Raw genomic sequence first — 26,818 nt, 5'->3', positions numbered from 1 at the left:
GATTCTACTCTCCTTTTTCAACCTCTTTTCTATTTATAAAGATACCCCGATCATAGAGATGACATGATCAAACATACAAAATTATAAATGTCCATACATCAGGGGTGGACGGGCTGGCTGTATCCCCCCCATAGGTGGTATAGGCATTGAAGCCCTCGGTGGCTCAGGAGGCGCCGGACCTCCACAACGTTGCGGGGGAACGCTGAAGAAAGAGCATGCCGTCTTTCATGTGATTTGATGGATACGGTTGGAGCTTGCATTCTGAAACGGACAGTAGAAAATCCCAATGCTGTGCTTAAGGGCAACTCCTAGTAAACCTTCAACAAAACCTCTATGCAGAGGGCGCAGATCTGACAATGTCGTCCGCGGATGATCGGTTTTGTATTTGCCCTCGGCTGATTATATGTTTTGGTACGGCAAACGTGCTGGGATGGGAATAGATCGTGGTCCATGTAATTATTTCCCAGTGCCCTTTCTCTACCATACGAGGTAAATGGAAAAGAAAAAAAAAAAAAAATCTAACATGCTGTCCATCAGGGAAATAAATCCCTGAAAGACTATTTAATGTCTATAGGAAAAAAGGAATCTGAGTGGACGAAAATATATGGCAAACCAAGTCCAGTCCGATTTCCACCTGTCAATTTTGATGGCATCAATTCCCTAAATGATCACCTCCGACTTCTGAGCCAGTACAAGGCTCTAGCTCCGTACCTACTAGGGGATGACTCCCATAATGAATTGAGTCGTCCGACATTGCGCCACCCAGGTAAGGAAACTCCTTCCACCACGTTACCAGAACTACAGTATTGATTACGTTCAGATCTTACACCCGGGAATATATTCATTTGTCCGGAAACCCACAAAATTTCTTGCATCATAGATTGGCAACATGCGGCTTTGCTCCCACTTCTACTCGCTACAGGACACCCTCCAATGCTCCAAAGCCCTGATGACCCTCCACCAAAAACACTCGAGAAACCTGTCCTCCCTGATAACTATCACTCACTTAGTCCGGAGGAAAAATCTCATGTTGATGAACTCCACAGGCGCAGAGTTCTATTTTATCTTTACATGGTGTTTAATGGCGGCCTGAACAAACAGCACCTGACAGGAATGAGAGATGCCTGTGTTCTCCTAACACAACACCTCGTCGAAAGAATGGAGAAACAGTGGAGTGGAGACATTTTCAGCCTAAAGGGGGCTCTAATTCACAGAACTGAGAACTGGGACCATTACAATGCAGAACTTCCAAACCATGTTCCATGCCCCATATCTTTCACTTAATCTGAAGTTGAAATGCACAATGAGCAGGAACTGACTTGGTTTCAGATGAACGGCCTCGTTGAGTACTGGAAGTCAGAGTTACAGGGCATGAGCGATGATGGGTGGGTTAGGACCGAGGCTTTTGAAGACGCTATCAAGAAGAATATGGAGCTAATGCAGGTTTTGCTGGATGGTTCTGATACCCTAGAGGAAGAGCGATGTGTTCAGGAGCAGTGGCCATTTCAGGATCACGAAGAGGAGGCTAACTGATTCATTGGATACCTTGCGAACCGTGACGCTGCTGCCATGTCGCTTAACAATTTATGAGCACATTGCCGTGTAGCCCAGCAAGAGGTTTAGACTTGTTATAGGAACTCTCTTAGTATGAATCGACCGTGTCAGTTTTGCGATTAGGGAGTCCCAAGTATAGGTCAACGCGGCAAATTTCACCTTTACACAAAAACTCTATGAATTCAACGAATATATAGATAAATAAACAAATAAAATATCGACGAATTCAGCCAACTCCGGTTTCCAAAACACACCATGTTACGTCAGATCATTCTGATTCGTCGGCCCCAGCCCCTAATTCATCCTCATATGCAGCGACAGAATCGCGCCTCGCCATACGCTCAATCTGCTCGTGGACACGATTCCTCGTCTGTTCATCAATCTCGCTAGGTGTAGCCTCCTCGCCTAGCATTCCTGTACTGGACTCGAGTGGGTGGGTGCTTACGCTCTCGTCACCGTGTATAGTGCTGGTGAAACTGCTTCGACGGCCAATGGAGCGGCTGGCTGAAGACCGGCGGACCATAGGAGACTTGGAGCGACGGGGTTTTGAGAAACGGGAGAATATGTCGTCGAAATAATGCGCTGCAGCCGTAGTGGGAGTTCGCGGAGTGTGTGGGAGGCGGCATGTAACTCTATTCAAGGGTTAGGTGTTAGCAGCACGATCTTCATACTTGCAAATGCCAGAGATACGTACCCGGTATCATGTATAATCTTTGCGATCAGGCCAGTCCAGCCGCACTGATGAGATGCCCCGAGGCCTCTTCCAGTATCAGCATCGAAAAATTCGTGGAACCAGAGGTAATCCTTCCAGTGCGGGTCAAAGTCAAGGGTATCGTTTCCATCATTGACAGCCCTGCGATCATTATCTCCCCTGACAAAGAGATGCTGCAAACGATGTTGGATTTCTTCAGCCACATGGCCCAGACTCATATAGTCTCCAGAGCCAGTTGGGCATTCAACCTGGAAGGAATCCCCGTAAAACATATGAAACCGCAGAAGTGATTCGATCAACAAAAAATTGACACAGAGCCAGATTGGACCCCTCCAGTTACTATTGCCGCCAAAAAGCCCGCTGTCAGAATCGCCGGGTACATATCCCACTTTAAACTCCTGGCCATTCACTTCCATAGAATAAGGGTGTTCAGCATGATATTTCGACAGGGAGCGTATTCCATGTTCCGCAAGAAATTCGGTTTCGTCAAGCATTCGTTTAAGAATCTTCTCCAATCTCTCTTTGCTCACTAGGGAGAGGAGTAGCCGGTCGTCCTTACCGCGACGCTTCATGCTGGCTATGTTGCGTTCAGCGACGTCGAATTTGTTATCAATAAACCAATTCATGCGTCGCTTGAAATCAGGAAACTTGTTGATAAGCTCCGGTTCTAAGGTAAGCACCGCATAGAGGGGGATTAATCCCACGAGGGATCGGACGGGCAATTGATGGCTCCACGGGCCTCCATAGGAAATGGCATCGTAATAGAACCTATATAGAATTAATGAATTTTCTCAGCGTCAGAATCGGCTACAGGATATCTTAAAAGGCTTACCCATCCTCTTCGTTCCATAGAGACGATTGCTCGTCTCCGACCCTGAAAGTCATCGCATCACTAATCAGGATAAAATGCTCGAAAAATTTCGACGCAACTGAGAATAGTTAGAGCGTATAGAGCGAGAAGGAATTTTTTTTAATGGCTTACTTACTGTCTTCATATATCCTTCGGTGCTTTGCCAATTCCAATGCGATGTTAAGCATCGACAGACAGTAAAATGCCATCCATCCAGTACTGTCGGCCTGTTCAAGGACACCTCCTGTTGGCAGCGGCTCGGATCTATTAAAAAGACCAATATTATCCAAGCCTAGGAAACCGCCCTCGAAAACGTTCTTGCCTTCAAAATCCTTTCTGTTAACCCACCATGTGAAATTCATGAGCAGTTTCTGAAACACCCTTTCCAAGAAATCTAGGTCTTGTCGCCCATACATTTTTCTTTCAATTTTGAATATCCGGAAAACTGCCCAGGCGTGAACAGGAGGGTTAACATCTCCAAAATTCCATTCGTAGGCAGGAATCTGTCCATTAGGGTGCATGTACCATTCCCTTGTAAGGAGGTCAAGCTGCTTCTTAGCAAATTCGGGATCCACCATAGCAAGGGGAATGCAATGAAAAGCAGTATCCCACGCAGCGAAGAAAGGGTACTCCCATGAGTCAGGCATGGACAAAACATCATCGATATGTAGATGTTTCCACTTCTGGTTACGAACTGCTTTCCGTTCCGGTGGTGGAGGCGGGAGGCCGGGGTCGCCTTCTGCCCATTGGTCCCATATAAATTCATAATGTTGTTTTGTCCACATCATCCCCGAAAGAGCTTGCCTCTGAATATTCCTCAAATCATCCGTCATCGGCAAGGGACTGATTCGGTAGTAGAATTCGTCTGCTTCCTCAATGCGCTTTTCGATAATGTTATCCAAAACCTCTTCATCCACGTAGATATCATTGTTTTTGGATATGCGGAATCGAACGACAGCACATTCCCCGGGAGGGACACCATCTCCTTCGTCGAAAGCATACCATGCCGCAAACTTAGTGCCCTGACACTCCGGGTTTATGGCTTCCTTTTCATCGTCAACTATATACCGATGGAAGGCATCCTTGACGTATGGTTGGTCATTATCTTTACCGTATAGTAATTTGGTATTGGTTTCGTTTTCGGTGAACAGAGAACGAGGCATGACGTTCTCTGTGGTATCGGCAATGGGAGAAGGTGATGGTGATAGTTGAATGTATCGAGTACCAAGCTTGGAGTGGTCTGACTGGACCATTAATGGGTCGATTTGCTTGAGTGACGGCTTTTTACCGTTCTCGCGGCCCCATCCCCATGTGTTCCTGAACCAAACGTGTGGAATGATGTGTAGCGGAGCGGGTTCCGGGCCTCGGTTGTATGCAATGACACGAAAGAGCAATTCGTCTTCATCTTCCTTTGCTGTCTCAATGAAGATATCCCAATACCGGTTATCATCAAAAATGCCTGTGTCAAGAATCTGGTACTCCCTGTCCTGTTTCCCACGCCTTGCATTTTCCTCCACAAGGTTTTTATAGGGGAATTTCTTTTGCGGATATTTGTACAGGTATTTCATGTAGGAATGCTGCAATCAACTGTTAGGTCATGCAACTTCACAAATTGCTAAGTAAATGTACCTTACCGTTGGAGTATTATCCAAATGAAAATGGGCTTCTTTGATGCTCTCGCCATGGTTTCCTTGCGGGTTTGATAGGCCAAAGAGCCTCTCCTTAAGAAAATCGCTACTCCAATTAGCAACTTTCGATCAGAGCAAGGGACTCCCAAGCGCATCATACTCTTTCTCATTCCAGAACGCAAATGCTATATTCTGTAGGCCGTGGGTATCTGATACTCCAGCAATTCCGTCTTCCCCCCAACGGAATGTTCTCGACCTAGCATGATCATGAGGGAAGTCTTGAATTTAGATAAACCGTGAGCCTTTGCCGCATTCCGTATATGATAGTTTCAGAACCTACAACTCCATGCATCTCCGTCCGCGCTGGAAGGATAGATGGGTTAGAAAACGAAGTACTTTCTTGCATATTATGGGGGGGCACTCACGAGTAGTCCTCACGAACTAGGGCGGTTCGAATTATTAGCAGTGCGTTTCGTGAAGAGTTCTGACTGAGGCAGCTCACCAGTTGCCCACTGCCTTTCTGAGACATATGGGCCCCATTTCTTCCAGTACTTTACTCGCTTTCGATCCTCATGTAGGCGTTTCTCCTCTTCGCAAAGGTGCTCGGACTTGTCAGTGGCAACCATTGTTAACAAAATAACATATAAGGAGGAATGAAAGAATCAATGGTCGGAAAGAGCCCGCCTAGCAATTTAAGAGCGTGATGTTTTGTGGCAGCTTATATAACAGCCCCATGAGCCAAGTTGGAGTGCAAACCAATGACGTAGCTAGCTACACACATGGAACGCCAATTCAGCTATCGCGAAATAAAATCAAGATCATTTCTGCTCGAGATGCGCCCACTGACTGTATGATTCAAGATGCTTGAATCAGGAACTTTCTGATCTTCCAAAGTTTCGCCCGCTGTCTTTCGCGGGGCAGGGAACATAGATTTTCCGCCATTGCGGGCAAAGATATTCTCTCGGAGGGGTCAGACTGAGTCCCTGCTCTAAAAAATATCTACCGTTTCACTCCCACTCCAACAACTACAACCGCTTAACGCCCTTACCACGCGGAAACCTTTGCAATGCTGGCATCTCGCAATGTCGGTGTCCTTGGTGGTGGCCAATTGGGCAGAATGCTCATGGAGGCCGCAAACCGCCTCAATATCCAGATGACCATTCTAGACGCTGACAACGCTCCCGCAAAACAAATCAGCGCCCACAGCGGACATATCACCGGCTCTTTTGCTGACAGCGCATCGGTGCGCAAACTAGCAGACTCATGTGACGTTATTACTGCAGAGATTGAACATGTGGATACCTATGCGCTTGAGGAAGTGGAGGGACAAGTGGAAGTCCAACCAAGTTGGCAGAGCATTCGAATTATCCAGGATAAATTTGCGCAGAAAGAACATCTGTCGCGCTATGGCATCCCAATGGCAGAGTATAAGGAACTGAAGTCCAATACCGTGGAGGAGTTGGAGGCAATTGGGCAAGAGCTGGGTTACCCGCTTATGCTTAAGTCAAAAACACTGGCTTACGATGGACGGGGTAAGATTTTTTTATCCCTCCTTCTACAAATATTATCTCGCTATAACATTGTCTAACAGAGTATGTAATTTTAGGAAATTATACTGTTAAGTCAAAGGCCTCAGTGCCGGCGGCCTTGGAAGCTCTAAAAGACCGACCACTATACGCTGAAAAGTGGGCAAGCTTTAGAATGGTATGCAGCTCCTAGCTTGTTTTGTCCATAGTAACGGTCCTATTGTTGACATTGCAAAATATAGGAACTGGCTGTCATGGTTGTTAAAACTAAAGACGGCGTTCTCTCCTATCCCACCGTTGAAACCGTCCAGGAAGATTCAATATGCAAGCTCGTATATGCCCCATCCAGGGGTGTCTCAGAAGCTATTGACAAAAAAGCCCAGGAGCTGGCAAGGAACGCAGTCGCGGTGTTTGAAGGCAAAGGCGTATTTGGCGTCGAAATGTTCCTCTTAGAAGATGATTCTCTCCTGCTATGTGAACTTGCCAGCCGCATCCATAACTCAGGGCACTATACCATCGAAGCCTGCCCCATCTCCCAATTCGAAGCACACTTAAGAGCGATCCTCGACCTCCCCATACCTCAACAAAGCCTCGAAATCCGCCAACCGGCAATAATGGTAAATATCCTAGGAGGTTCAACACCAGACTCACATCTCAAAGTCGCTGAACGAGCCCTCTCAATCCCCAATGCTAGCATCCATCTCTACAGCAAAGGTGCCGCCCGCCCAGGGAGGAAGATGGGACACATTACCATCACCGCGCGTACAATGAAGGAAGCAGAGTCGCTCGTCCAACCGCTCCTCGGCCCTACGGACACTATCATCGCTATATCTACCGCGCCCATCCTTTACCATCCACCTAGTACGGTCGGTGCTCGACCTAAACCCACCATTGGGGTAGTGATGGGTTCTGACAGCGATCTCAAAACGCTGATACCCGGCCTTAACCTTCTAAAGTACACGTTCGGCATCGATCCCGAGGTTGACATTACCTCCGCCCACCGTACACCTGACTATATGGCCGAGTACGCCTCCGCCGCTGCCTCGCGAGGCATCAAGGTAATCATTGCTGCGGCAGGAGGCGCAGCGCATCTTCCTGGCATGGCGGCTGCCCACACCTCGCTGCCCGTTATCGGAGTTCCAGTCAAAGGGAGCTCGCTAGACGGTGTTGATAGTTTGTATAGCATTGTGCAAATGCCAAGAGGCGTTCCCGTTGCAACTGTGGGGATTAATAATAGTATCAACGCGGCGCTTCTTGCAGCGCGGATACTAGGTGCATTTGATGGACAATTACGGAAGAAAGTAGAGGAGTATGCGAAAAATGCCAAGGTGGAGAATCTGGATATTAAGGGGGCCAAGATGAGGGAAATCGGGTGGGAGAAGTATTTTGAGCAGATGGCGAAATGAATGAAACCATGAAAAGACGTATTTTTTAAGTCCTAATGAATTGGCATTTTATATTTCGAACTTTTTAAGATAGACTCTGATTGGAGTTGCTAGATTTAGACAAAATGAAGTTCACTGCGAACGCTCTTTCAACCCCACCGCACGTGTCCTTCTGGTGACCGAGCAGGAGACACGCTGGCCTGTATCCTGACTATTGCAAGTTATTGCAAGATTCTATACACATGACTATGAAGAGTGCAGCAAGCAGTATTTTAGATACCCAAATTCCTTAAGACTAGGACAAAACGTTGTTCATTTGGATTCCGATGTATGTCATGGGCGCGGGAGCAGTACGGAGTACTAGATACGGATGCAGCATATTTTGAAGGAACGTAGAGGCAGATGATCGAAGAATACCTCGTTAATACAGTCTGACTGAAGACCTTGATCCAGCCAGTGTTCACGAGTGCTTCTTTGCGCCCAAGTCTAATAAAACCGCCACCGACGACTATCAGGGAGGATATACCAGCACGAGACCGCACCACCCCACACCTGATCGTTCAAGCCCCTAACTCCTTCATTCGCCCCTATCACATGGTCATTGTTTCGCAAGGGATGCTATACTCGCGATTTTATTTTATTTTATTGAGGGGACGTAGAGCGCCTGCATCACTCTTAGAAGTCTACTTCTTAATGGCAGCTGTGTCCCCATTTTATTTATGGCTTCCGCTTACCGCAGCTTGAGGGATGGCCAATCAGCTGCTTCCATTTTCGATTCTAGCTTATGTACAAAAGAATTAATAGGTATTATTCGAGGGAGGGGATAAACCAGCTATGGTCCATCGGATGGCCCAAAGGCTTTAACTGTAAAGCGGAGAAAGAAAATGCAAAGTGAAAAGGTGACGCATAAAAAGGAAGACATTGAAGGAAAGAGAGCGAACGTTGTTGCATACGTATATCTGTGGAATAGAGGGTGACAGAAATTGCGCCTTGGAGCTGGAGCAAGTTGGAAAGAGGGAAGGGGGGGGGAAGGATAGGAGATGAGCGAAGTGCTAGTATTAAAACGAGTTATATAGGGGTGAGAAAGAATGAATGAAATGGTGGGGGTCTTGAAAAGAAATTAAATGACTGGAATGGGTTTAAATGGAACCGGAGGGCGAGGAAAAAAAAAAAAAAAAAGACCGTGAACAAAATTGGGAAGGGGCCTTCAACGACGGGATGGGATGGGGTATATGGTATGCTATGTGTGTATGTACGACGCAGCGTGAGGCATTGACTGGTTTAAAATAATAAAAGTAGCTGGGCAGAAAAGTAAAAAACCCAAGCACAAAACAAAGAATGAAAGAAAGGACGAAGAATCAGAAAATGGAAGCAGAAACTGTACCCTATAATATCTTGGTGCAAGCTGTTGGGAGGAAATGGAATGGAAAAGGCAAGGGTAGTCTGCACGCCGATGGAAATCAAAAGACGTATTTCTTAATTCGTGTGGCTGATAAAAGCGGCATACTCCAGTATTGCTTGCCCAGTCGCTGCGGACGGTCTTCGGACAGAGAGACAAGGAACAGAATGGCTATGTGAGAAAAATGAAGAAGGCCCTTCTCGTTCACATTATCTTTGTTACGAATTTCGATCTACGCTCTTTTCCCTCTCTTTCGTGTCGTCTCTGGTGGGACCGTCGCCGCGATTTGTGCTATCGTTGGCATCGCTGGACGAAGCTGCTGAAGTCAAACTATCCGTGAATCCCTCGTCCGATTGGTGGCTTTCTGAAGTAGGTAGGAGATGATAGTAGCGACTGACCATGTCTTTTCTCCGCATCCTGGCCTGATGGGAATGGCCCTGCCATGTCGCCCTCTCTTCTATCCGAGCCGTTTTGTGCGTTATTATTGGAAGCTTGTTCCTCCGGGGAGGCAGATCGGGAACTTGATTCTTTTAGGCGCATTTCAGCTTCCCGGATTCTTGCTTCCAGGGCCTCCAGCTCGCGGTTTTGAATCGTGACCATTTGTTGCCTGGAAAAGCACAGAAAAATAATTATCAGCAAATGCGGAGAGGTAGAACCCGCAGGATAGGTGTGAGCTCCATCGTATTGTAGACGTATTTTTTTGTGTTGATTTTTATCGCAGTGTCTCCATGATATCATTTGTAAACTGCCAGAGAGCTGATTGAATGCTTGATTGAATGTTGATAGGCGTACTTATAGTGAACAGATTGTGTCAGGCTGTCGACCTCACTGTCCAGCATGAAGGCGTTATCAAGGGCAGCAGCAAGGGAGCGGGCCATAGTTCTACGTTGGATTGGTCAACAACAAAGCTTTACAAATAAATAGAATGATCACGAGCAGATAGTACGTACGATTGAGGCCGTCCAGTAGGCTTCCATTCTTCTTCTATGTCGGACATATTTGCGGCGTGTGTAGTGGAGAGCCGGTGAAACCGGTGGAGTTCTGTATAAAGGGTGTTTGGTTGTAGCTTCGAAATTAGAGAGGTGAAGAACCAGAGAGACAAGTGAGGCGGTGATAGATGAAACCAGAGCCAGCTGAGAATCCGGGCGAAATAATCTGCTCTCAGATATAGAGGGGAAATGGCTAGGGAGGTGGGAGGTGAGAAGTGGGAGAGTTCCTGTGAGTTAAATTAGAGTTGTTGGAGACGCGAGACCCCTGGCCCTAGTAATAATCACAACCACACCCTGGGCTGGGAGTGAGATCCAAGCAATGACAGGCTTGGAGCAACAGCCAGAAGCAGGGTCTGGAAAAAATAAGCAAACGCTAGTTACCTATGCTGGGACCTTCACGGAGCAAACGCCGCTACTTGGACTGTTTGGGCCACCAGCTCTCCAGCTCTCTTCTGGTAGGCTGACCAGGCAAGACCATCTGCCACTAGTCAACACGGGAGAGTGGGTGGGTGGGGATCAAAACGGCCAAAAGGGTCAATAAAAAAGGGTAGCGCAGGCAGGAAAAGGGGGAACAAATCTTGAATTTGTCCTCCTCCGCTCCAGTTATTTATTAGGTCTGTTTATTGACCTTTGTTGACGCTGAGATGTTTACTCGGTGCCGAGATCCCGTGACCAGCCCCTGAAACCGATGGATGACTCAGTTAATATCACATGACTACCTAGGTAGTAGTCTACTGTCACGTGAATTTCCCGCCTTCTCATTCGCCCAACTCGTTTTTCTCTCGTATCGTCATGAGCTTGACCTTGCGACATCCAAAGAAACGCCGATTCCATCGATTTTCCATCACCAGGTTCTTCCAGGAGATTCAGCTGCCGTCGTCACACCTCACATCTCTCTCTCAAGCGATATTCCTCGTGGCGTTTGTGACTATTGGAAGATACCGTGATGGTCTGAAGTCAAAGAAACACGCGAGCCCATACTTTCTGCCCGATCCATTCCCCGGGCACTCAATCGCCCGCCTGTACGTCCACCAGACCCACGGACTACTCCCACCGTGGCTCCCATCGTCAAGGACAACAACACCCTGTCTAGTCGACTTGACTGGCAATGGGGGATGCCTTCGTTGTCGTCCTACACTCCCTTTGAATCTCTGCTGTTTTTCCAATTCCTCAACACTCTTGACTCTCAACCGTCCAATTTCACGCCTATTTCAGAACTTCTGATCAACAACTCGTTCGTCCGTCAAAATGCAACGTTTGACAAGGCTAGACTGACCCCGCAGGCTCTGGAAGCGCTTTATATAAATCTAGTGCAGGAAGAGTTACAAAACAGGGAGGGAACCCCAGAACACGGGTCCAATGGCTACAACTCGGATGCTGTGAACGCGAATCTGAAGAAAAGGAAGATACAGGATCCGTCGTCCAAACATGAGGGCGCTTCGTATTCTACGGTGATTCCAACCCTTGTCGCTCGTTTATATGCCAGGTACAAGGAACGCGCGACACGAGAGATTGAAGATGAGGAAAGGAAATATGCCCGAATTAAAGATGAAATCAAAAAGCTGGAGAATGCGGAGACTGCCAAACACACGCCTCCGATAATAGACGGCCCATCGGCGACTCCCGAAATATCTAAAGAAGCGGCACAGGCACAGCCTTCATCGCCACAGCCGGCGACGATTGCTCCCAGAGTCAATATTGAGCGACCCCGAGACCAGGTCCTTGAGCAGGTACAGGCTGTTCAGATGCCAAAATATGCACAACGCGGTTTAGTAGAGGGACAGGCGACTGTCCAGCAAGCTCTACAGATTGAGGGAAAACTTGCAAACGCACCACGATCCTCTCCGCAACACCCCCAAGCGCAACAGTGGCAACAAGCTGGCCCACAGGCTATCGCGCAGAATATCCCGCCTCGCTCCCTTTCGCCAAACCTGGGAAATGGAAATGCGTCCATACTTCCCTCTCAAGATCACATCTCTAGCCGTGGCTTGCAGTATGCCACTTCCAAGCCAGGTCAACCAGGAATAAACACCTCGACAATACCTCATGCAGGAACCGGGCGAGTACCAGGCCAAGTGCTCACTCCGGTCACATCAGCTACTTCTCAGGCCTCACCACTGTCATTACAAACCACGCCCACTGCTACAAGCGCCCAACAACAACAACAACAACAGCAGCAGCAGCAGCAGCAACAGCAACCACAGCGTATTATGGCCACCTTCCAGCCCGTTCAATATTCCCCTCCGCAGGCCCAAATGACTCAGACACCTCCAAACACAAATTATCAAAAGCAATGGTCCCCACAACCGGTTCCATCAACCACTTATGGGCAGCCATCCCCTTATGCCAACGTACCTTACTCTAACAGCCAGCTTACAGGTAAATCTCACTTACCGCTTGGCCCACATAGTCCATATGTCCAGCTAGAGGCAGGCAAGTCGTTCCAGGGCCCTTCCGGTCCTTCGCTCCAACCATCACGACCAGTCGGACTTGGGTTACCTCAACTACAAAATGACGCTAGAGCTCAAACTACTCCGCACGAACAGCATATAGCAACTCCGGTCAGTACTCCTGGCTCCGGTGGACTGGATCTCTGTACCCCTTCGTTTTCGGCGGCCTTAAATCGGAGACCGCCTAGACCGTCCCTGGATACTTCTGGTTCGCTCACCCCTTGGAAAAAACCAAGCCCGATTGTCATATCTAAGTCCCCTGGGTCTCCGATACGGCCTCGACCAGAGGATGTAAGCCCTATCAGCGAAAAGGCGCCGTCACCAACGACTGAGATTGAAATGCCATCAATATCGACAACCCGGCCCAAGGGTCAAACTGTGCATGCAGATGTTGATTCCAGCCCGGCAAAGAACACTCGTCAAAGGAAATCTACACCAGCACTTAGGGGCAGGGCCACTGCTAGCCCGGTTTCTTCTCCCATACGCTCCACTCGAAACCGGAGCCGGGGTGCTCGATCCAACGTATCTCGTGACGATGAGTCGATCACTGATTCTGGCTCTGTTACTCAGCAGAAAATAAAGCGTGAAATGCCAAGCACCCCTGCTGGGATATCAGATGAAACAGAAGTGGAACTTCGAGCGTCAAGGCGGCTCAAAGCCCCAAGCCAAGCCCAAGCAGATGAATACGTGTCAAAGGGGAAGGGGAAAAGGAAGCGGGGACCAAGCGAAGCGGAAGACGCGACCCAACCACCTACTCGACAAGCGGCACAATACGTACAATGTACCCGAAATTTCCCACGAACATGTGCTCCAATCATGAACGATATCGCATCCCATAAATACGCATCCATATTTGCGAAGCCACTAACAGAGCGTGACGCCCCGGGATATAAGAGTCTTATCTATCGACCCCAGGATATCAAGTCTATTAAATCCGCCATTCATCAGGGAAGCAAAGCCGTAGCGGCTGCAACGGAGGCTGTGAATACCCCCAGCGGAGAAAACACCGAATCTCCCGGCCCTGGCCCAGGTTTCGGCACCACCCCCTCGAAAAGCAATGGCCTGTTACTGAGGAGAACGGCAGAGCTGACCCCACCCAAGGGCATCGTAAATTCAGCACAGCTAGAGATGGAACTTGTGCGGATGTTCGCGAACGCGGTGATGTTTAACCCAACTTCAGAAAAGACTTTTGGCCCGTCCTTCCCGATGCAGAGCGATTGGGCTTCTCGGGAGGGAACACAGGTTTCGGACATGGATGAGGGGGGCATCATCAATGATACGCTGGAGATGTATGACGATGTGGAGAAGGCAGTGTCGAGCTGGCGTGCGGCGGAGAGGGCTGTCGATGACCTGGGTGGTAAGAGCATGTTATCCCTGCGAAGGGGCAGTGCGAGTGATATTAATATGGACAGCGCTGACGAATTGAAGTGAAACGACATTTTTAATGTACAAAATCCTTAAACTTTATTTTTGGTTCCGTCCTTTTCTTCTCTTTTTCTTGGGAACAGTGAATGAACAAAGCAAAAATGTTCTGGCTATGAGCGATTTTGCCAATGACCCGAGGTATTTGTCATTATATTGTAATTTATACGTGGAGAAAAGCTTCTACCTCCCATCCTTGGACGGAACTTGCCCTGTTTCCATGATAATGCACAAGCTTGCTCTCTTGTATAGTATGTATTCCATATAAATATATATACATATTAATGGAGGCATTCCAAAGTGATTGGTCCAAAAATCATAACCATATTCCACCAAGCAATCAAGCAGTACATCCCACCGCCACCTCCGGTCTCGTCCTTCCCAACCCATCCTTCGCATAAAAATCCATCGGATAAACCCCACCATTCCCCTCATCCCACCCCAACCTCTCCCCAAGAGCCACAAGCGCCTCATACGGCGATAACAACGGCCTCGCAAAAGCATACCCCCAGTCAATGCTCAACCGCGGACACGCAATCTGCACCCAGCACTCCACATCAGGCATCGACGCCAGCTTCCCCGGGAAAATCTCACTAAGCAGCAAATTCACAAACGGAATCCCACGCTCATTCAGCTGCTTCTCGATCTTGGCCATGGTGTGCGGGTTGCCCTGCCGGCCCAGGGAGCCTAGGATGATACCCCATTTCCGTGCCGTTCTGGCGGCGTTGATGGCGTCGCGGCGCAGGGTGAGCATTTCTTCGTGGTCGTAGGATTCGCGGGAGAGGGTACGGGAATATGGGTCATAGCGGTACGCGGGGAGGGAAGGGTTGTGGATCATGGCGGATTCGAGATGGAAGCGGCCATCACCGAGATAGAGGAGGATGTCGACTTGGTCTAGGGGTAGTTTGGGGGAAGTACAACCTAGGATCTCACCTTTGCTAAGCGGAGTGATTTGTGGGACGAGGATGGAGTAGCCGGCCTTTTCCAGGGTGGACTTTAGTCCGTGGATGGTTGCGTTGAATTGGATTGTGCCGACGACTGCGATGGTTTTTCCACTCTGGAAATTCCTTTCCAGTGTAGAGATTAGGTGTTGTGTGTCGATGCTTATGTCGACAAAGATATATAGGGTTTTGATCGTGGTGACATCGACGGGGATCAGACAGCTATGCGCGTAGTGGACGAGTAGGTCACAGCCTAGCGCACGCGCGGTGTAATCATCTATACAGCAAGCGCCGTATGTGACATCGCCCATAATTAAGGTTTCAGTCCCAGGGCAGAACTGGGTGAGGATATCGGATATTGTAGTTGCGAAGAGGAGGAGGCCTTCGGGGAATTGTAAGGCTACTCTTTTTGCACCCAACGTTCGTATTCTGTGGATGGTTTTGGGGATCTCAAAGGAGTAGTTTCGCGGGAGAAGGGAGATTGCCGCTTTGATGTCTTCATCGTCTAGGATTTCGGCTGGGACTTGATTTAAAGCTCGCGGAGCTCGTCGGGTTCGTGCTAGAAATGCTATTAGGAGCGGGGATACCAACAAGCGCAAGGGGAATATGGGACATACCTTGCTGAAGGGACGTTGTATTTGACGTTTGAGAATATCCATCCTTTTGGCTTTGTGACTGAGCATCCGCTGTCTTACGCCCAACGAACCTTTTTTTGGGCTGGCGCGTATGATTTGAGGGCTTATCAGCGGTAGCTGATACCGGGGTGGCCGCTGGCGGGGCCGTGTTGTCTGCCATAATACTAGAGAACCAATGAATGTGAGAAGGGGTAGTAGTATAGATACACCGGAGCCTTCATATATTCATCCAGATAGCACAAATGAGATAATCGTTGGAGGGTGTTCCAACTCTCAAATTTATTGTTTCTATCTCCGATCTATCCGCATATCAGTTGACGGAGGATGAAATTATTTTTTTTGGCGGGGAGCAGTGATGACATAATGCGGAGAGGGCGGAGAGTGGCAGAATATTGCCAAGATATATCGGTGAGGAGAAATTCACCTTTTGATTGGCTTCAAACCTCGATCCGTTTCCCCGGGACACGATCACGTGATTCCGCATTTGGCCGAGCAGCTCTCCCCGCGACGATTGCGACCCGTCGAACATCATCAACAGCTTCAATCTATCCGACGATAGTATAACATTCGTATTCTTCAACATGTTCATCTCCACAAGATATACTTCTAGACTCTGCCGGGTTGTCCGGCACGAAAGACCAGTCCGCCTCTTTTCTACTAAAACAAGCTTTGCCGGAGACCATCTTCGGATCGTTGAAGTCGGCCCCCGAGATGGGTTACAGAACGAGAAGAAAGCAATTCCTTTAAGCACAAAACTAGAGCTCATTGAAAAACTGGCGAAGACGGGATTGACCACAATTGAAGCTGGCTCGTTTGTCCCAGAGAAGTGGGTGCCACAGGTTCGTAGGTCGCCTGGTTCACGTCGCCTTCTCTACTAGTCGTATTACTTACGTCAATTCATAGATGGCCAGCACCCCGGAAATATTGTCATACCTCCTCAAAACGCCTCCCAAGTCATCTCACTCGATTGCATATAACTACTTAGTTCCCAACGTCAAAGGGCTCCAAAATCTAGTAAAAATCATGGATACTGATAGCCCACCGGCCTCGGAAGCCTCAAACTCCAACGCACTTCCGAAACCCACTACCGAAATCTCATTATTTGCTGCTGCGACAGATGCATTCTCAAAAGCGAACACAAACTGCACTATTGAAGAATCCCTCGAGCGCATCAGGCCCATTGTGGAACTTGCCAAGGAGAAAAATATTCGGGTTCGCGGTTATGTGTCTGTGGCCCTTGGATGCCCCTATGAAGGTCCCGATGTATCTCCTCACAAGGTTGCCGACATAACAGCCACTCTGCTCGAGATGGGTGCCGACGAGGTCTCAGTCGCTGACACCACGGGAATGGGCACTGCGCCTCGGACATTAAAACTGTTACAAACCCTTACCTCTGCCGGCATTGCTAATAATGATCTCGCCCTCCATTTCCATGACACGTACGGCCAAGCACTCGTAAACACCATTGTCGGCCTGGAGCATGGTATCCGCATCTTCGACAGTAGCGTGGGTGGGCTTGGCGGATGCCCTTATTCGAAAGGTGCTACTGGAAATATCTCCACAGAGGACCTCATTCATACTGTTCACAGTCTTGGAATGCGGACGGGCGTTAACCTGGAGGAGATTTCAAAAATTGGTGCATGGATTAGCAAAGAACTAGGCAGGTCGAATGATAGCAGAGTGGGCAAAGCTACTGTTGCTCGACTTCAGGGTTAAGATGTATATAATGTCTCTATGCTTGAGCTCCCTCTTTAATTCTGTCCATGGGGAGTATGTCCTTCTGCAAGATCGATGGTTCCACGCTTCCTAGATATCTAGGGGCTTATGATAGATCAACCATGATGCGGAATCCCAAGCAGAAACTCTCTTTCGTCCCGTTTCCTATCCTTTCTCCTGCAGTCAAAACATCACCTGCATACTCGCGTGAAGCGGCATTATACTTCTGTTAGCTTTTCTCTGCTTTCTCTTTGGGCAGGCATCTTTCATATACTGTACATATAACCGTTTTTCTAGGTGAAATAGCAACTGACGGCAATTCATTTCTCGACCTGGTCCCAATGGCGGTTCACAAATAAGACACCTTGTGAATATATCGAGCGGACTAGTAGTAGTTTTGTCAGTTTTTTCCAAATTGCGATCATCTATATATGGTCGAGCAAAACATAGAACAAAAGGCTAAATAGGAAAGAGATGCATGATATATTGGTACAAAAATTATTAGACATCAATCTTAATGCAGTTCCCCTATACTTCATAGCAGGGCAAGGAATTTGTTTGAAAATGCTCGAAACATCAACTCATCCACCGAGCGGGTTTTGTGGCTCGGTCACATCCAGGCGTGTCCGAGTGCACTGACATCCAACTGAAGTTATGGGAATTGGGTATTTTATTTACAACTTCCCCAGTAAACTTGCCATCTGAATAACTTCTGTCCAAAATGTCAGCCAAGTGCGAACCGCCGCGGGACGCGCGCCTCTGGAACCCTCAGTTTGGTTAAAAGGTTTCCAAGACTTCCCCGGGATAGAAACACGCCAAAGCGATAGCAGATCCTGCTTCTGCTTTATACATATAGCTCATTTTTATTTCGTGTTTTATTTTTTTTTAAAAGTCCGTAACCCTCCCATTGAAGCTCCAATCCCCTTTCGCACCCCATCTCAAGGGCTCGTTCTTCGGGCCCCCAACCTCACCAGTTTTGGGATTTGTCTCACCATCAAACTCAGGTTTTGCCCCTCGGAAGAGATCTGGATGTACGTTCTCGCCTGATCCGCTAACCTCGACTTGCGGGCTGGCAGCTATTGGTGGGGAGGAAGAGGAGGAATCTGCTGACTGGGGGGATTGGTTGATTTGCGGAGGTGATCTGGGGGTGCTAAAGGCACCGGTTGATTGTTTTTGGAGGTTCTCGAAGATTTCTTGCTCTTCTTTAGGGAGTCGGGGTGGAGATGGAGCGTTTCCGAATTGGCTGTTAGCATCATCGCGTTTAGCTTGTATACCTGTTGAGAAAGCTCGAGTGGGGCGGAAAGGATGGGAGAAGGTGCGGAGAACGGCGCTGGTAGACCGGAGGTGGCGGAGGGTAAGAGGGGATACCATGGTGGATATAGTTGCTAAAAAGGGATAATATCTTGATGGCCAGTGAGATACAGTAATGGGGATACCGCAATGATAACCACCGACTGCTGTGATTAGAAGATTTATTAATAAGTAGTTAGGATGCTGCAGCGCCCGGCTGCTTGGGGAAATCTTCTGGATCATGCCGAGGACTTGCGGAATATCCTTGATCCGATCTGATAAGATCATTTTCCCGGAAAAAAGCAGTCATCGATCCCGATATTGCTCTCTCTTCTCCAGTTTCTTCTCCCACAACCACCACCAATTGACCTTCAACTTGTATTGGTTGGCGTCTAGAATTGGACTGTGGGCAGCGTTTGCACTTTCTAACCTACAATATGGCTTGCCGTATCGCTGCACAGCGAATCCGGCCATGCGCTCGATCCGCCAGACAAGTCGCGGAGCTTGAGTCACACCAATGGAGGTATGCATCAACGAAGTCAGGGGCAGAGCAGGTCCAGGTAGTTATATTTCGATGCGTTTTGCCATTCCGTAGACCATTCGATTAACGGAGAGGTGGTAGAATACGAAGCAAACAGCATCCCATCATGATCCAGCGCCCAACAGCAGCTCCGCAGCCTTCGTGGGCCAGCGAGCTCCCTTCATGGTCCCAACCTACGTACGACCGACTCCCGTAATAGATTCCGGAAAAGGGTGTTATTTATGGGACATGGAGCAACGAAAATATCTAGACTTCACAGCTGGAATTGCCGTTACATCACTGGGTCATTCTGATGCTGGGGTTGCGGAAATCATATCGCAACAGGTTAGTACAAAACATACTCAAATTGACACTCAGAAACATGCTCAAAAAATTAATATATCTATCTAGTCTAGGATGTTAATTCATGCATCCAATCTCTACCACAACAAATGGACCGGCACCCTCAGCCAGCTCCTCGTCACCTACACCCTTGAGTCTGGCGCGATGCGTGGCGCGAAGCAAGCATTCATCTGCAACTCTGGCACCGAAGCCAATGAAGCGGCCATCAAATTTGCCCGGAAGGTCGGCCACAGCCTCGACGCGTCCGGTGCTAAGCACGAGTTTGTTTCATTCTACAATTCCTTCCATGGCCGCACCTACGGCTCTCTGTCCGCCACACCAAACCCCAAATACCAAGCCCCCTTCGGGCCTATGGTACCTGGCTTCAAATACGGCAAGTATAACGATATCGCCCAAATCCCAACTCTCATCAACGAGAAAACCTGCGGTGTGATCGTCGAACCTATCCAGGGCGAAGGTGGCGTGCATACAGCAACACCTGAATTCCTTAGTGCCCTTCGCTCTCGCTGCGACGAAGTTGGCGCCATCCTCATCTTCGATGAGATCCAATGCGGCCTCTCTCGCACCGGCTCCCTTTGGGCGCACGCACACCCCGTCCTCGAACCAAAAGATGACTCATTACCCGCGCACCCAGACATCCTCACCACAGCCAAGGCGCTAGCCAACGGCGTCCCCATAGGGGCTACTCTCATCTCTGATGCAGTCAGCAAGCATATCAAGGCAGGCGACCATGGCACGACGTTTGGCGGGAACCCGTTGGCTTGTCGTGTGGCACAACACGTGCTGACCCGTCTGGCGTCTAGCGCCTTGCAATCTGCCGTGCGCTCGCGCGCCGCGACGTTCCGGTCAGGGCTGGAGCAGTTGCGAAAACGATTCCCAGAAGCTGTTGGGGATATTCGCGGGCGCGGGTTGATTTTGGGGTTGCAGCTTGCGGATCAGTATAAGGGGGTGTTCGGAGACATCGTGACCGAGGCGAGGGAGAGAGGGTTGCTAATCATTACGGCTGGTGAGGGGTGTTTGAGATTCGTGCCGCCGTTGATTATCACGGATGGGGAGATTAAAGAAGGATTGGATATTTTGGGAGAGGCGATGGAGCAAGTGTTTGCGAGGGCTGCTTGAGGCTTTTTTTTTTTTTAACAACCGGCAATTCGTTATAAAAGGATTCTTTTCAGGGATAGATAAAAAAGGTTTTGGTTCCTTTGTGAAAATAATAATTTCATCCGGATTATTTTAGTATCTTCTCCTTTATTCATCAGAGTAGCATTACTTTGACTCGTTAGGACGCCGAAACCCGCGTCCCCTGAGTCATCCATAGAATACTACTTACTGGTATCCCAGAAATCTTACGGTGTGGCTTTGCTACTATTATTACATAGAAGAGTACAATATAACTACAAGCCTTTATCAGCCAGGATCGTACGTAGTCTGTTACATGCAAACCATTAATGTAAATAATTATTAGGCCGTTTCTCTGAGAAAACCAACAAATCTCACGCAAATTGGCGCGAAAAGAAAAAAATAAATAAGAGGCTACCCGTTAGTTACATTACTCTAAATATTGCAAATAAATCAATAAAAATAAAAATAAAAATAAACATAAAAATAAAAAATAAAAAATAAAAAATCCCTAAGGGGTCTTTACCGCCTCCCCCATCCCTAACAACCCGCCCGCCAACCCATTCATACGCCTCCCTAACAAATCCTCCTCGCTGGGCAAGCTTGTCAAGCTCTCATTGCGCTGTAGAGCCATATTCGTCATGCGCTTGCGCCAGGAATGGACAATGTCTTCTTTTCCATCCACATCATCCTCCGCCTCGTGGGTTGGTTTGCAACCCTCGTTATGATTGCGGGCGTGGTTTCCGTTGGTACTGGGTTGGATGGAAGGCAAGACGCCGGGACTTGACTGTGTTGTGTCCCCGTTCGGTTGTGGTGGATGCTTGTGCTTTACGATACCATTTGGAGGGCCCGCGGAGGGGATGAGACCAGTCTTAACGGAGTCGGGGCTTACTGTCCCTTCGGGGGCGGCGACTGGGCTTGGAGAGGGGAAATAGGAGGCATCCGCTGTTGATCGAGCAGAAGGCGATGAGGAAGACAAGGCGGATTTAGAAACCCCAAGCGAAGCTGATGGTCGTTTGGTCATTCTCAGCCTGGTCATTTCCAGTGGCCTATCTTCGTCGCCCGACGATTCCCCAGTCAGTCCTCGTTGGTGGTCTCGTGGTCCACTCTTATCCGTTCTGCTTCGTTGAGTAGATCCTGCGTCTCCCCGCCTCGCGAATGTTATTGATGATGAGGAGGAGTCGGGTTTTAAAGTCCCTGAGCTATCTCCTTGCCGTCGACGAGGCGCGAGAGATCTCATCGAGGAGGCCGTAAGATCCCCTTCAGCCGCAGAGGCTCTTTCAGCGGCATGCACGAACAACTTCCGAATCCACCGTGAGCAACGGAAGATTTGTCTCCACCCCTCGGGAAACAAGGCAGGAAACTGCAAAAACCCATGTGAGATTCCCGGGATCAGGGACACTTCGACATGCGCCTTTTCATCGAACGTTCTCATGGACTTCTCAAGGCCCAGCTCCTGTCGTTCGCGAAATTGACGCAGTTTTGCCTGGCGGATACGCCCAGCGAAAATCACTGTGTCATCAACTAGCGGGTCTCGTTCCCCCGTTAGGAAGAAGGTTTTGGGGAAACGGGCCAGCAGAGCTTCAGGCGCGAGGATAGGAGAGAGGAGGAAGTCTGAGCTGAAATCCGGACGATTGTATGGGCCGATATAGAGGATGATTGTAGCACGCATAATTTCAGGGGTCAGGATGCGGTCGTTGAAGTATGAAATCATGGACGAGACGGCGAGTCGTGTTTCGATATGCCCAGGATGCTTGTTAGCTGTGGCCACGACTTCTGAGGCAGTGTTTCCTGGAACAGGTTTATTGATGTTTTCGGTCTCAATCGCTGGGTCACGGTCCTCATGAATTACACCGGCGTGCTGCTGGGCGAAATAGTCTTGGATGACTGGATGTTCTGAGGAGGCTTCGTGAAAGCTTGACGGACGTGATGAGGTTAGCTTGCGGTAGTCCTCACTTTTCCTTCGGAGGATATTGACATTTGTCTCTCGCATTCCTCGCTCCCGTATTAATGACATTTCATCCTCCGTCATCCAACTACCTATGTTCATGTCCAATGTCGGGTATATGAGCACTAAGCCAGCCGGAGGCGGTAGAGAGTCCTCTCCCCGCCGCTTCCGCGAATTCGTGCTCTCTGACTGGAGTACCATCAGCGTGACACCAGCAGCCAGATTCCCACCCGCACTGTCACCTGTAATCACAATGCTGGGACTGACCTTGCCACTTAGACCAATGCAACGACCACGGCTAGTGACTAGGGTATGATAAACATCGTAGCACTCATTTAGGGCGTATGGATAAGGATATTCAGGTGCCTTTTTGTAATCCAAGCTCAGGACCGGCACTCCCGTCCTCCCGGCCCAGGCTAGGAGCTTATCATCACTCATCCGTGGGCCCATGGCCACAAACCCACCACCGGGGATATCCAGAACGATATTAGTCTGGTCCTTCAGGGTATGCAGCGGGCCGTTATAATATAACCATGCAATGCACGGCTCCTTGTACGACGATTCTTTCGGTCTGGATATCCGTATCTGAACCGGCGCATAGTCCATGAAGCGTGGACGCATAAGCTTTGAGAGAAATGACAGGTATGGTGTCGTAGCTTTATTCCACGATATGCGCAAGTGCTCCACTGTCATCACAGCTCTAACCTTCCGGACCTTCTCATCTGCATGTTCTGCGGCGATGAGGTAGTAAATCGAGAAGACCATTGATGCTAGATCCCGCAACCACTTCTTCTTGATGTTCATGGCCGTCCAGAACCCGGCATCCAGTGCCGTGGTTACCCAAGTGGCACGGAAGTAGGACCGGGAATATAGATTCGCGAGAGGCTCGGGAGACTCGAGACCAAGTAACTTGGCGAAATTACCAGATAGGTACAACCCAATTAGGGTCATAACGGTGGTCTGCCATGGAGTGGCTCGCTTGGATAACCGGGAGGATAGGAGACGAATGCCAGGAGGGCCATGGATGTTGCCACTGCGAAGACATGATATTGTCAGTCTATTTCATTTTTGTTGGAAGTCGGGCATACGTACCGGAGGAGATATAGGAACCAGAAGGACACAACCGCAAAGACCTGTATCTTGCGAAACTGCGTCGACGGCCTCCCTAGAACATGGTCTATCACAAGTTACATCAGTCATGGATACACTCCCAAGGGTTACAGGCATTAGATGAAGCAACAAATCGCACCTATCATCTTAACCTCTTTCTAACCGAAGCCAGTATATCCGGGATAGCCGATATGTTCCAGGCACAAACGGTGAAGAAAATCCAAGTCAATCCTACCCAACTTCCCAGCGGGATCCCGAATAACCAGAACTCCGCTGCCGTGGCCTCTAGGAAATGAAAGCCTTTCCCGTCTACCCCGTCTATCCCGTCTATCCCGCCTATGCACGTCTATCTGCTACCCCTGTAGACCAGGATATGTTGCCTCCGGAGCGGCGGGATGGGGACAGGAAATTTGGATCCGTTGAACAGCGGCGAAATGGGATGATGCCAGATATTCAGATAAAAACCGGCTACTTGTGAACGGTCGTTGGAAGTACTCAGGACGTTGAGCGGCCAAAAGGAAAAATCAACTTAAAAGTAAGTTGCGGCCAGGTCTGGGGAGGGAGGGAGGCGAAGGCAATGTATGTGTACATGTACATGTACTGTACATATATAAAGTATCTCAAGCCATTAGATATAAAAAAAGAACAATAGAAAAGTCAAAAAGCGAGTAACTTATCGTTCGCATCAGGTATCCGGTATTCCATACATCTACTATCCTCAGCATAAATGAGAAGATTATCATACAATTATCTGCTTAATACTCATCCTTCACAGCCTGGGTTGGGTGGGTGGATGTTCTGTTCTTCGCTTTCATCCAGTTTGATATTGGCATGTGAAAAATTACATACAATACACATTCATACGCTAGCTTGCCATTGCACCAGCCATCTGCAAGCCTATATTTCATTTTATAGGGCGTATCGTTTTGTCACTTCTGTATCCACCACGGATTAGTACGGTTTCATACGTTGATTTGTGCAGGAATAACTGTCATCTGACAAAGTAAATTGGCACAAAAGGGCAAACGAGACATAGCTACAGTACTCCATACATCAGTTGCTGTCCATCAAGCGCCATTGTCCAAAACTATGTGCTCACGAAACCCCTCACCTAGATATGCCTGAGAACCATATGCTCTATAGTGAACAAAAAGAATGCTATCTGCCAAAAATGGTTATCAAAAATGGGAGCAAATGGAGATGCGAACGAATGAGGAAATCGTAACGCCCCAGTTTGCCACTACAGCTTCTCGCAATAATCCCTCCCCCTCTTCACCTGCCAATCACAAAGCCAAACCTCTACCACCATCCCTAGCAACCCTGCCACACATATACCTCCGGAGTCGCTCACCGTCGTCGCTCCGAGCGAAAACTCCCGGTCCTCTTTCGGTACCCGGTTTGAGATCTCTGCGAAAGTATTCACATACACCAGGCCGCCCAGCAGCCCTTCCCAAAATATGATGAGGAATATGATATAGACGCTGGGGATGAAGTTGAATAGAGCATGAAGGATGAGGACGCCCAGATTGATTACTTGGAGGAATGAGGGGAAGTAGAGATTGTGGACGCGGAAGAAGGGTGTGGAGGAGCGCGAGATGAAGACGCCGAATTGGTAGATGGCGTTGTAAGCTGGGTAGAAGGCGCGGAAGTGGTTGAAGGGTGTTTCGTCGAGAGGGTAGAGGAGGGTTGGGGCAACGCCTTGATTTATGGTGTATTCGGCGATGTAAACTAGGAGGAGGGGGAGCATGCTAGAGAGATTTTAGCGAGTTAGGTTAGATATAAAGCCGTGATTATTTGGGAACCTGTCTGGGAGTCTTTGTCCCTTTTTTTTGTCAAATCGCAATGAGACTTACAATGGAAAGAATAAACCCTGGGCCCTTTTCAGATTCGCTTTGAAGCGTGACCAAGACATATCGTTCCCGTTAGCTACCAACTTGCCATCCTCCCTTGTGTGCTCCAAATCCCGTCCTAATAGCCCATCCCTCTCATCTCCGGTATCATCTAGCTCTCTTTGTTGAGTCCGACCCCTACCCAAAACACCGGCTTCATCGGCTTCGTCTTCAGCAGAAATCTGCTCATACTCGCCCAGCTTCTCCGCACATTTCAACGGCCCTAGGGGTAGAATTGTAAAGAAGCTCAGCAACATAACTAGCGGCAACCCAGCCGAAAATAACAACGTAGTCTTCACACTGAACCTAAACGAAGTGGTTGCTAACGCGTATGCCCCCGCGCCCACCAGTCCAGCCGCCCCAGTCCCGCTACCCCACGCTGCGAGACTAAACGGGCCATAGAAATGCGTCAGGCCTAAGAAGCTCAACTCGCCGCCCCCGCTCGATAAGCTGGCCAGAATTACCCCGAGCATTTTCGTCATGATGGGGTTCCCAGTCGGAGAATTTGGTATGTAGGCCGGCGACAGTGCGATGAGAAGCATACCGCAGGCGGACAAGGCAACGAATATTAGGATGCGGACGGGATATGGGATGGCATGAATGAAGTAGGGGGCGCATAGTTTTGTGAAGAACGAAGGGACCACATCGGCGAGGAGGACGACGCCTTTGGGGATGTCCGGCCCGACGAGGTCAAGGGCCGCGGAAAGGATTATTACGTAGAGGACATTATTTATTAGGCCTGCATGCAAGTTAGTTGCCTTTGTACCATTTTTATTTTTTCCGATCGCCAAAACAAGCCTCTCAATCGGCGGATAGGTAGTATTTATCTCACCGAAAAACCAGAAAGCGGTGCAAACTCTTGGGTCCGCACCATTGAATAGGGCTCGAAGTCGCCCGCAAAAGCTTTCCCACGAGGACGAAGGGGCACAAGGGAGTGGGAGCATGGGAGTATCAAGATTGTCCGAGCTAGGCATGGGACGGGTTCATGGGATTTGGTGAATATACCAGAATCGCCTTCAGATTGGATGGATCGAGAAGCGGGTGATGGAGAAGAAGATAGCAATGAGAGACCGAAGTTACGATTAAAATAATGACATCAGGCAGCTATATCATTCAGTGATAATCCTAATTCTCATAAATTTTTTAGTATTTGGCGAGTAGATTGTAGGTTACCAATTCATTTCAGCGAGATGTTCAGTTGGAGGTTGTTGCTGCTGTATCATATCATGCGGTCATCGGCAGCCAGTGGACGCTCTTGAGAGGTGCACGTGATCTGTCAAAGCCCTAATTGCAAAGCGTTTCGAAAGTCCTCAGACAGGAATGACGATGAGAATGGAATCGAGAAAATCATCAATGTATGTAACACGATTACTGG

General features: G+C 48.8%; 12 protein-coding genes across 12 annotated transcripts; 7 read left to right on the top strand and 5 right to left on the bottom strand.

The window, feature by feature from the left end:
• Positions 1-564: 564 nt before the first annotated feature.
• On the top strand, positions 565-1,284 carry BDBG_17283 (uncharacterized protein; the record flags this gene model as incomplete). The annotated part of the gene is made up of 2 exons (XM_031725040.1): positions 565-766; positions 881-1,284. 2 exons carry the CDS (start codon positions 565-567, stop codon positions 1,282-1,284), a joined length of 606 nt encoding a protein of 201 aa, XP_031579055.1.
• Positions 571-5,726, bottom strand: BDBG_05578 (cytoplasm protein). The gene is made up of 9 exons (XM_002624024.2): positions 5,247-5,726; positions 5,170-5,185; positions 5,085-5,107; positions 4,905-5,022; positions 4,751-4,850; positions 3,253-4,693; positions 3,099-3,195; positions 2,249-3,034; positions 571-2,186 (listed from the first exon to the last, which is right to left on the bottom strand). The coding sequence occupies exons 1-9, from the start codon at positions 5,368-5,370 to the stop codon at positions 1,823-1,825; spliced, it is 3,069 nt and encodes a 1,022-aa protein (XP_002624070.1). The 5' UTR covers positions 5,371-5,726; the 3' UTR covers positions 571-1,822.
• On the top strand, positions 1,297-1,533 carry BDBG_17282 (uncharacterized protein; the record flags this gene model as incomplete). The annotated part of the gene is made up of 1 exon (XM_031725039.1): positions 1,297-1,533. One exon carries the CDS (start codon positions 1,297-1,299, stop codon positions 1,531-1,533), a length of 237 nt encoding a protein of 78 aa, XP_031579054.1.
• Positions 5,482-9,115, top strand: BDBG_05577 (phosphoribosylamidoimidazole- succinocarboxamidesynthase). The gene is made up of 3 exons (XM_002624023.2): positions 5,482-6,276; positions 6,351-6,448; positions 6,513-9,115. Exons 1-3 carry the CDS (start codon positions 5,811-5,813, stop codon positions 7,674-7,676), a joined length of 1,728 nt encoding a protein of 575 aa, XP_002624069.1. The 5' UTR covers positions 5,482-5,810; the 3' UTR covers positions 7,677-9,115.
• A 157-nt stretch (positions 9,116-9,272) lies between these two features.
• BDBG_05576 (uncharacterized protein) lies at positions 9,273-10,051 on the bottom strand (the record flags this gene model as incomplete). Its single annotated transcript, XM_002624022.2, has 4 exons — positions 9,273-9,373; positions 9,453-9,661; positions 9,847-9,936; positions 10,005-10,051. The coding sequence occupies 4 exons, from the start codon at positions 10,049-10,051 to the stop codon at positions 9,273-9,275; spliced, it is 447 nt and encodes a 148-aa protein (XP_002624068.2).
• A 291-nt stretch (positions 10,052-10,342) lies between these two features.
• BDBG_17281 (uncharacterized protein) lies at positions 10,343-10,753 on the top strand. The gene has a single exon (XM_031725038.1). The coding sequence runs from the start codon at positions 10,363-10,365 to the stop codon at positions 10,582-10,584; it is 222 nt and encodes a 73-aa protein (XP_031579053.1). The 5' UTR covers positions 10,343-10,362; the 3' UTR covers positions 10,585-10,753.
• Positions 10,754-10,808: 55 nt separating this feature from the next.
• On the top strand, positions 10,809-15,705 carry BDBG_05575 (uncharacterized protein). The gene has a single exon (XM_002624021.2). It carries the CDS (start codon positions 11,159-11,161, stop codon positions 13,922-13,924), a length of 2,766 nt encoding a protein of 921 aa, XP_002624067.1. The 5' UTR covers positions 10,809-11,158; the 3' UTR covers positions 13,925-15,705.
• On the bottom strand, positions 13,720-15,948 carry BDBG_05574 (diphthamide biosynthesis protein 1). Its single transcript, XM_002624020.2, has 2 exons — positions 15,474-15,948; positions 13,720-15,415 (listed from the first exon to the last, which is right to left on the bottom strand). The coding sequence occupies exons 1-2, from the start codon at positions 15,649-15,651 to the stop codon at positions 14,256-14,258; spliced, it is 1,338 nt and encodes a 445-aa protein (XP_002624066.1). The 5' UTR covers positions 15,652-15,948; the 3' UTR covers positions 13,720-14,255.
• Positions 15,949-15,954: 6 nt separating this feature from the next.
• BDBG_05573 (hydroxymethylglutaryl-CoA lyase) lies at positions 15,955-17,692 on the top strand. The gene is made up of 2 exons (XM_002624019.2): positions 15,955-16,330; positions 16,395-17,692. The coding sequence occupies exons 1-2, from the start codon at positions 16,073-16,075 to the stop codon at positions 17,205-17,207; spliced, it is 1,071 nt and encodes a 356-aa protein (XP_002624065.1). The 5' UTR covers positions 15,955-16,072; the 3' UTR covers positions 17,208-17,692.
• A 400-nt stretch (positions 17,693-18,092) lies between these two features.
• On the bottom strand, positions 18,093-18,578 carry BDBG_05572 (FMP21 protein; the record flags this gene model as incomplete). Its single annotated transcript, XM_002624018.1, has 1 exon — positions 18,093-18,578. The coding sequence occupies one exon, from the start codon at positions 18,576-18,578 to the stop codon at positions 18,093-18,095; it is 486 nt and encodes a 161-aa protein (XP_002624064.1).
• Positions 18,579-18,666: 88 nt separating this feature from the next.
• BDBG_05571 (acetylornithine aminotransferase) lies at positions 18,667-20,937 on the top strand. Its single transcript, XM_002624017.2, has 3 exons — positions 18,667-19,057; positions 19,120-19,362; positions 19,429-20,937. The coding sequence occupies exons 1-3, from the start codon at positions 18,935-18,937 to the stop codon at positions 20,497-20,499; spliced, it is 1,437 nt and encodes a 478-aa protein (XP_002624063.1). The 5' UTR covers positions 18,667-18,934; the 3' UTR covers positions 20,500-20,937.
• On the bottom strand, positions 20,888-26,417 carry BDBG_17280 (uncharacterized protein; the record flags this gene model as incomplete). Its single annotated transcript, XM_031725037.1, has 6 exons — positions 20,888-23,477; positions 23,537-23,621; positions 23,958-24,048; positions 24,852-25,302; positions 25,408-26,182; positions 26,276-26,417. The coding sequence occupies 6 exons, from the start codon at positions 26,415-26,417 to the stop codon at positions 21,008-21,010; spliced, it is 4,014 nt and encodes a 1,337-aa protein (XP_031579052.1). The 3' UTR covers positions 20,888-21,007.
• Between the last annotated feature and the right edge of the window lie 401 nt (positions 26,418-26,818).

Source organism: Blastomyces gilchristii, assembly GCF_000003855.2.
Source record: "Blastomyces gilchristii SLH14081 genomic scaffold supercont1.11, whole genome shotgun sequence".
NCBI lineage: Eukaryota > Fungi > Ascomycota > Eurotiomycetes > Onygenales > Ajellomycetaceae > Blastomyces > Blastomyces gilchristii.
The sequence above is the reverse complement of the archived record's forward strand: the minus strand, read 5'-3'. Positions and strand labels throughout refer to the sequence as shown.

Excerpts from the sequence above, each read along its gene's own strand:
- BDBG_05578 (XM_002624024.2), bottom strand. The coding sequence starts at position 5,370 with ATGGTTGCCACTGACAAGTCCGAGCACCTTTGCGAAGAGGAGAAACGC. Across the intron at positions 3,196-3,252 it reads CCGAAGGATATATGAAGACA|TTGCGTCGAAATTTTTCGAG; the intron begins GTAAGTAAGCCA and ends AACTATTCTCAG. Across the intron at positions 3,035-3,098 it reads CTATGGAACGAAGAGGATGG|GTTCTATTACGATGCCATTT; the intron begins GTAAGCCTTTTA and ends AATTCTATATAG.
- BDBG_05577 (XM_002624023.2), top strand. The coding sequence starts at position 5,811 with ATGCTGGCATCTCGCAATGTCGGTGTCCTTGGTGGTGGCCAATTGGGC. Across the intron at positions 6,277-6,350 it reads ACTGGCTTACGATGGACGGG|GAAATTATACTGTTAAGTCA; the intron begins GTAAGATTTTTT and ends ATGTAATTTTAG. Across the intron at positions 6,449-6,512 it reads AGTGGGCAAGCTTTAGAATG|GAACTGGCTGTCATGGTTGT; the intron begins GTATGCAGCTCC and ends TGCAAAATATAG.
- BDBG_17281 (XM_031725038.1), top strand. The coding sequence starts at position 10,363 with ATGACAGGCTTGGAGCAACAGCCAGAAGCAGGGTCTGGAAAAAATAAG.
- BDBG_05575 (XM_002624021.2), top strand. The coding sequence starts at position 11,159 with ATGCCTTCGTTGTCGTCCTACACTCCCTTTGAATCTCTGCTGTTTTTC.
- BDBG_05574 (XM_002624020.2), bottom strand. The coding sequence starts at position 15,651 with ATGGCAGACAACACGGCCCCGCCAGCGGCCACCCCGGTATCAGCTACC. Across the intron at positions 15,416-15,473 it reads TACAACGTCCCTTCAGCAAG|CACGAACCCGACGAGCTCCG; the intron begins GTATGTCCCATA and ends TAGCATTTCTAG.
- BDBG_05573 (XM_002624019.2), top strand. The coding sequence starts at position 16,073 with ATGTTCATCTCCACAAGATATACTTCTAGACTCTGCCGGGTTGTCCGG. Across the intron at positions 16,331-16,394 it reads CAGAGAAGTGGGTGCCACAG|ATGGCCAGCACCCCGGAAAT; the intron begins GTTCGTAGGTCG and ends GTCAATTCATAG.
- BDBG_05571 (XM_002624017.2), top strand. The coding sequence starts at position 18,935 with ATGGCTTGCCGTATCGCTGCACAGCGAATCCGGCCATGCGCTCGATCC. Across the intron at positions 19,058-19,119 it reads CAGGGGCAGAGCAGGTCCAG|AATACGAAGCAAACAGCATC; the intron begins GTAGTTATATTT and ends GAGAGGTGGTAG. Across the intron at positions 19,363-19,428 it reads CGGAAATCATATCGCAACAG|TCTAGGATGTTAATTCATGC; the intron begins GTTAGTACAAAA and ends ATATCTATCTAG.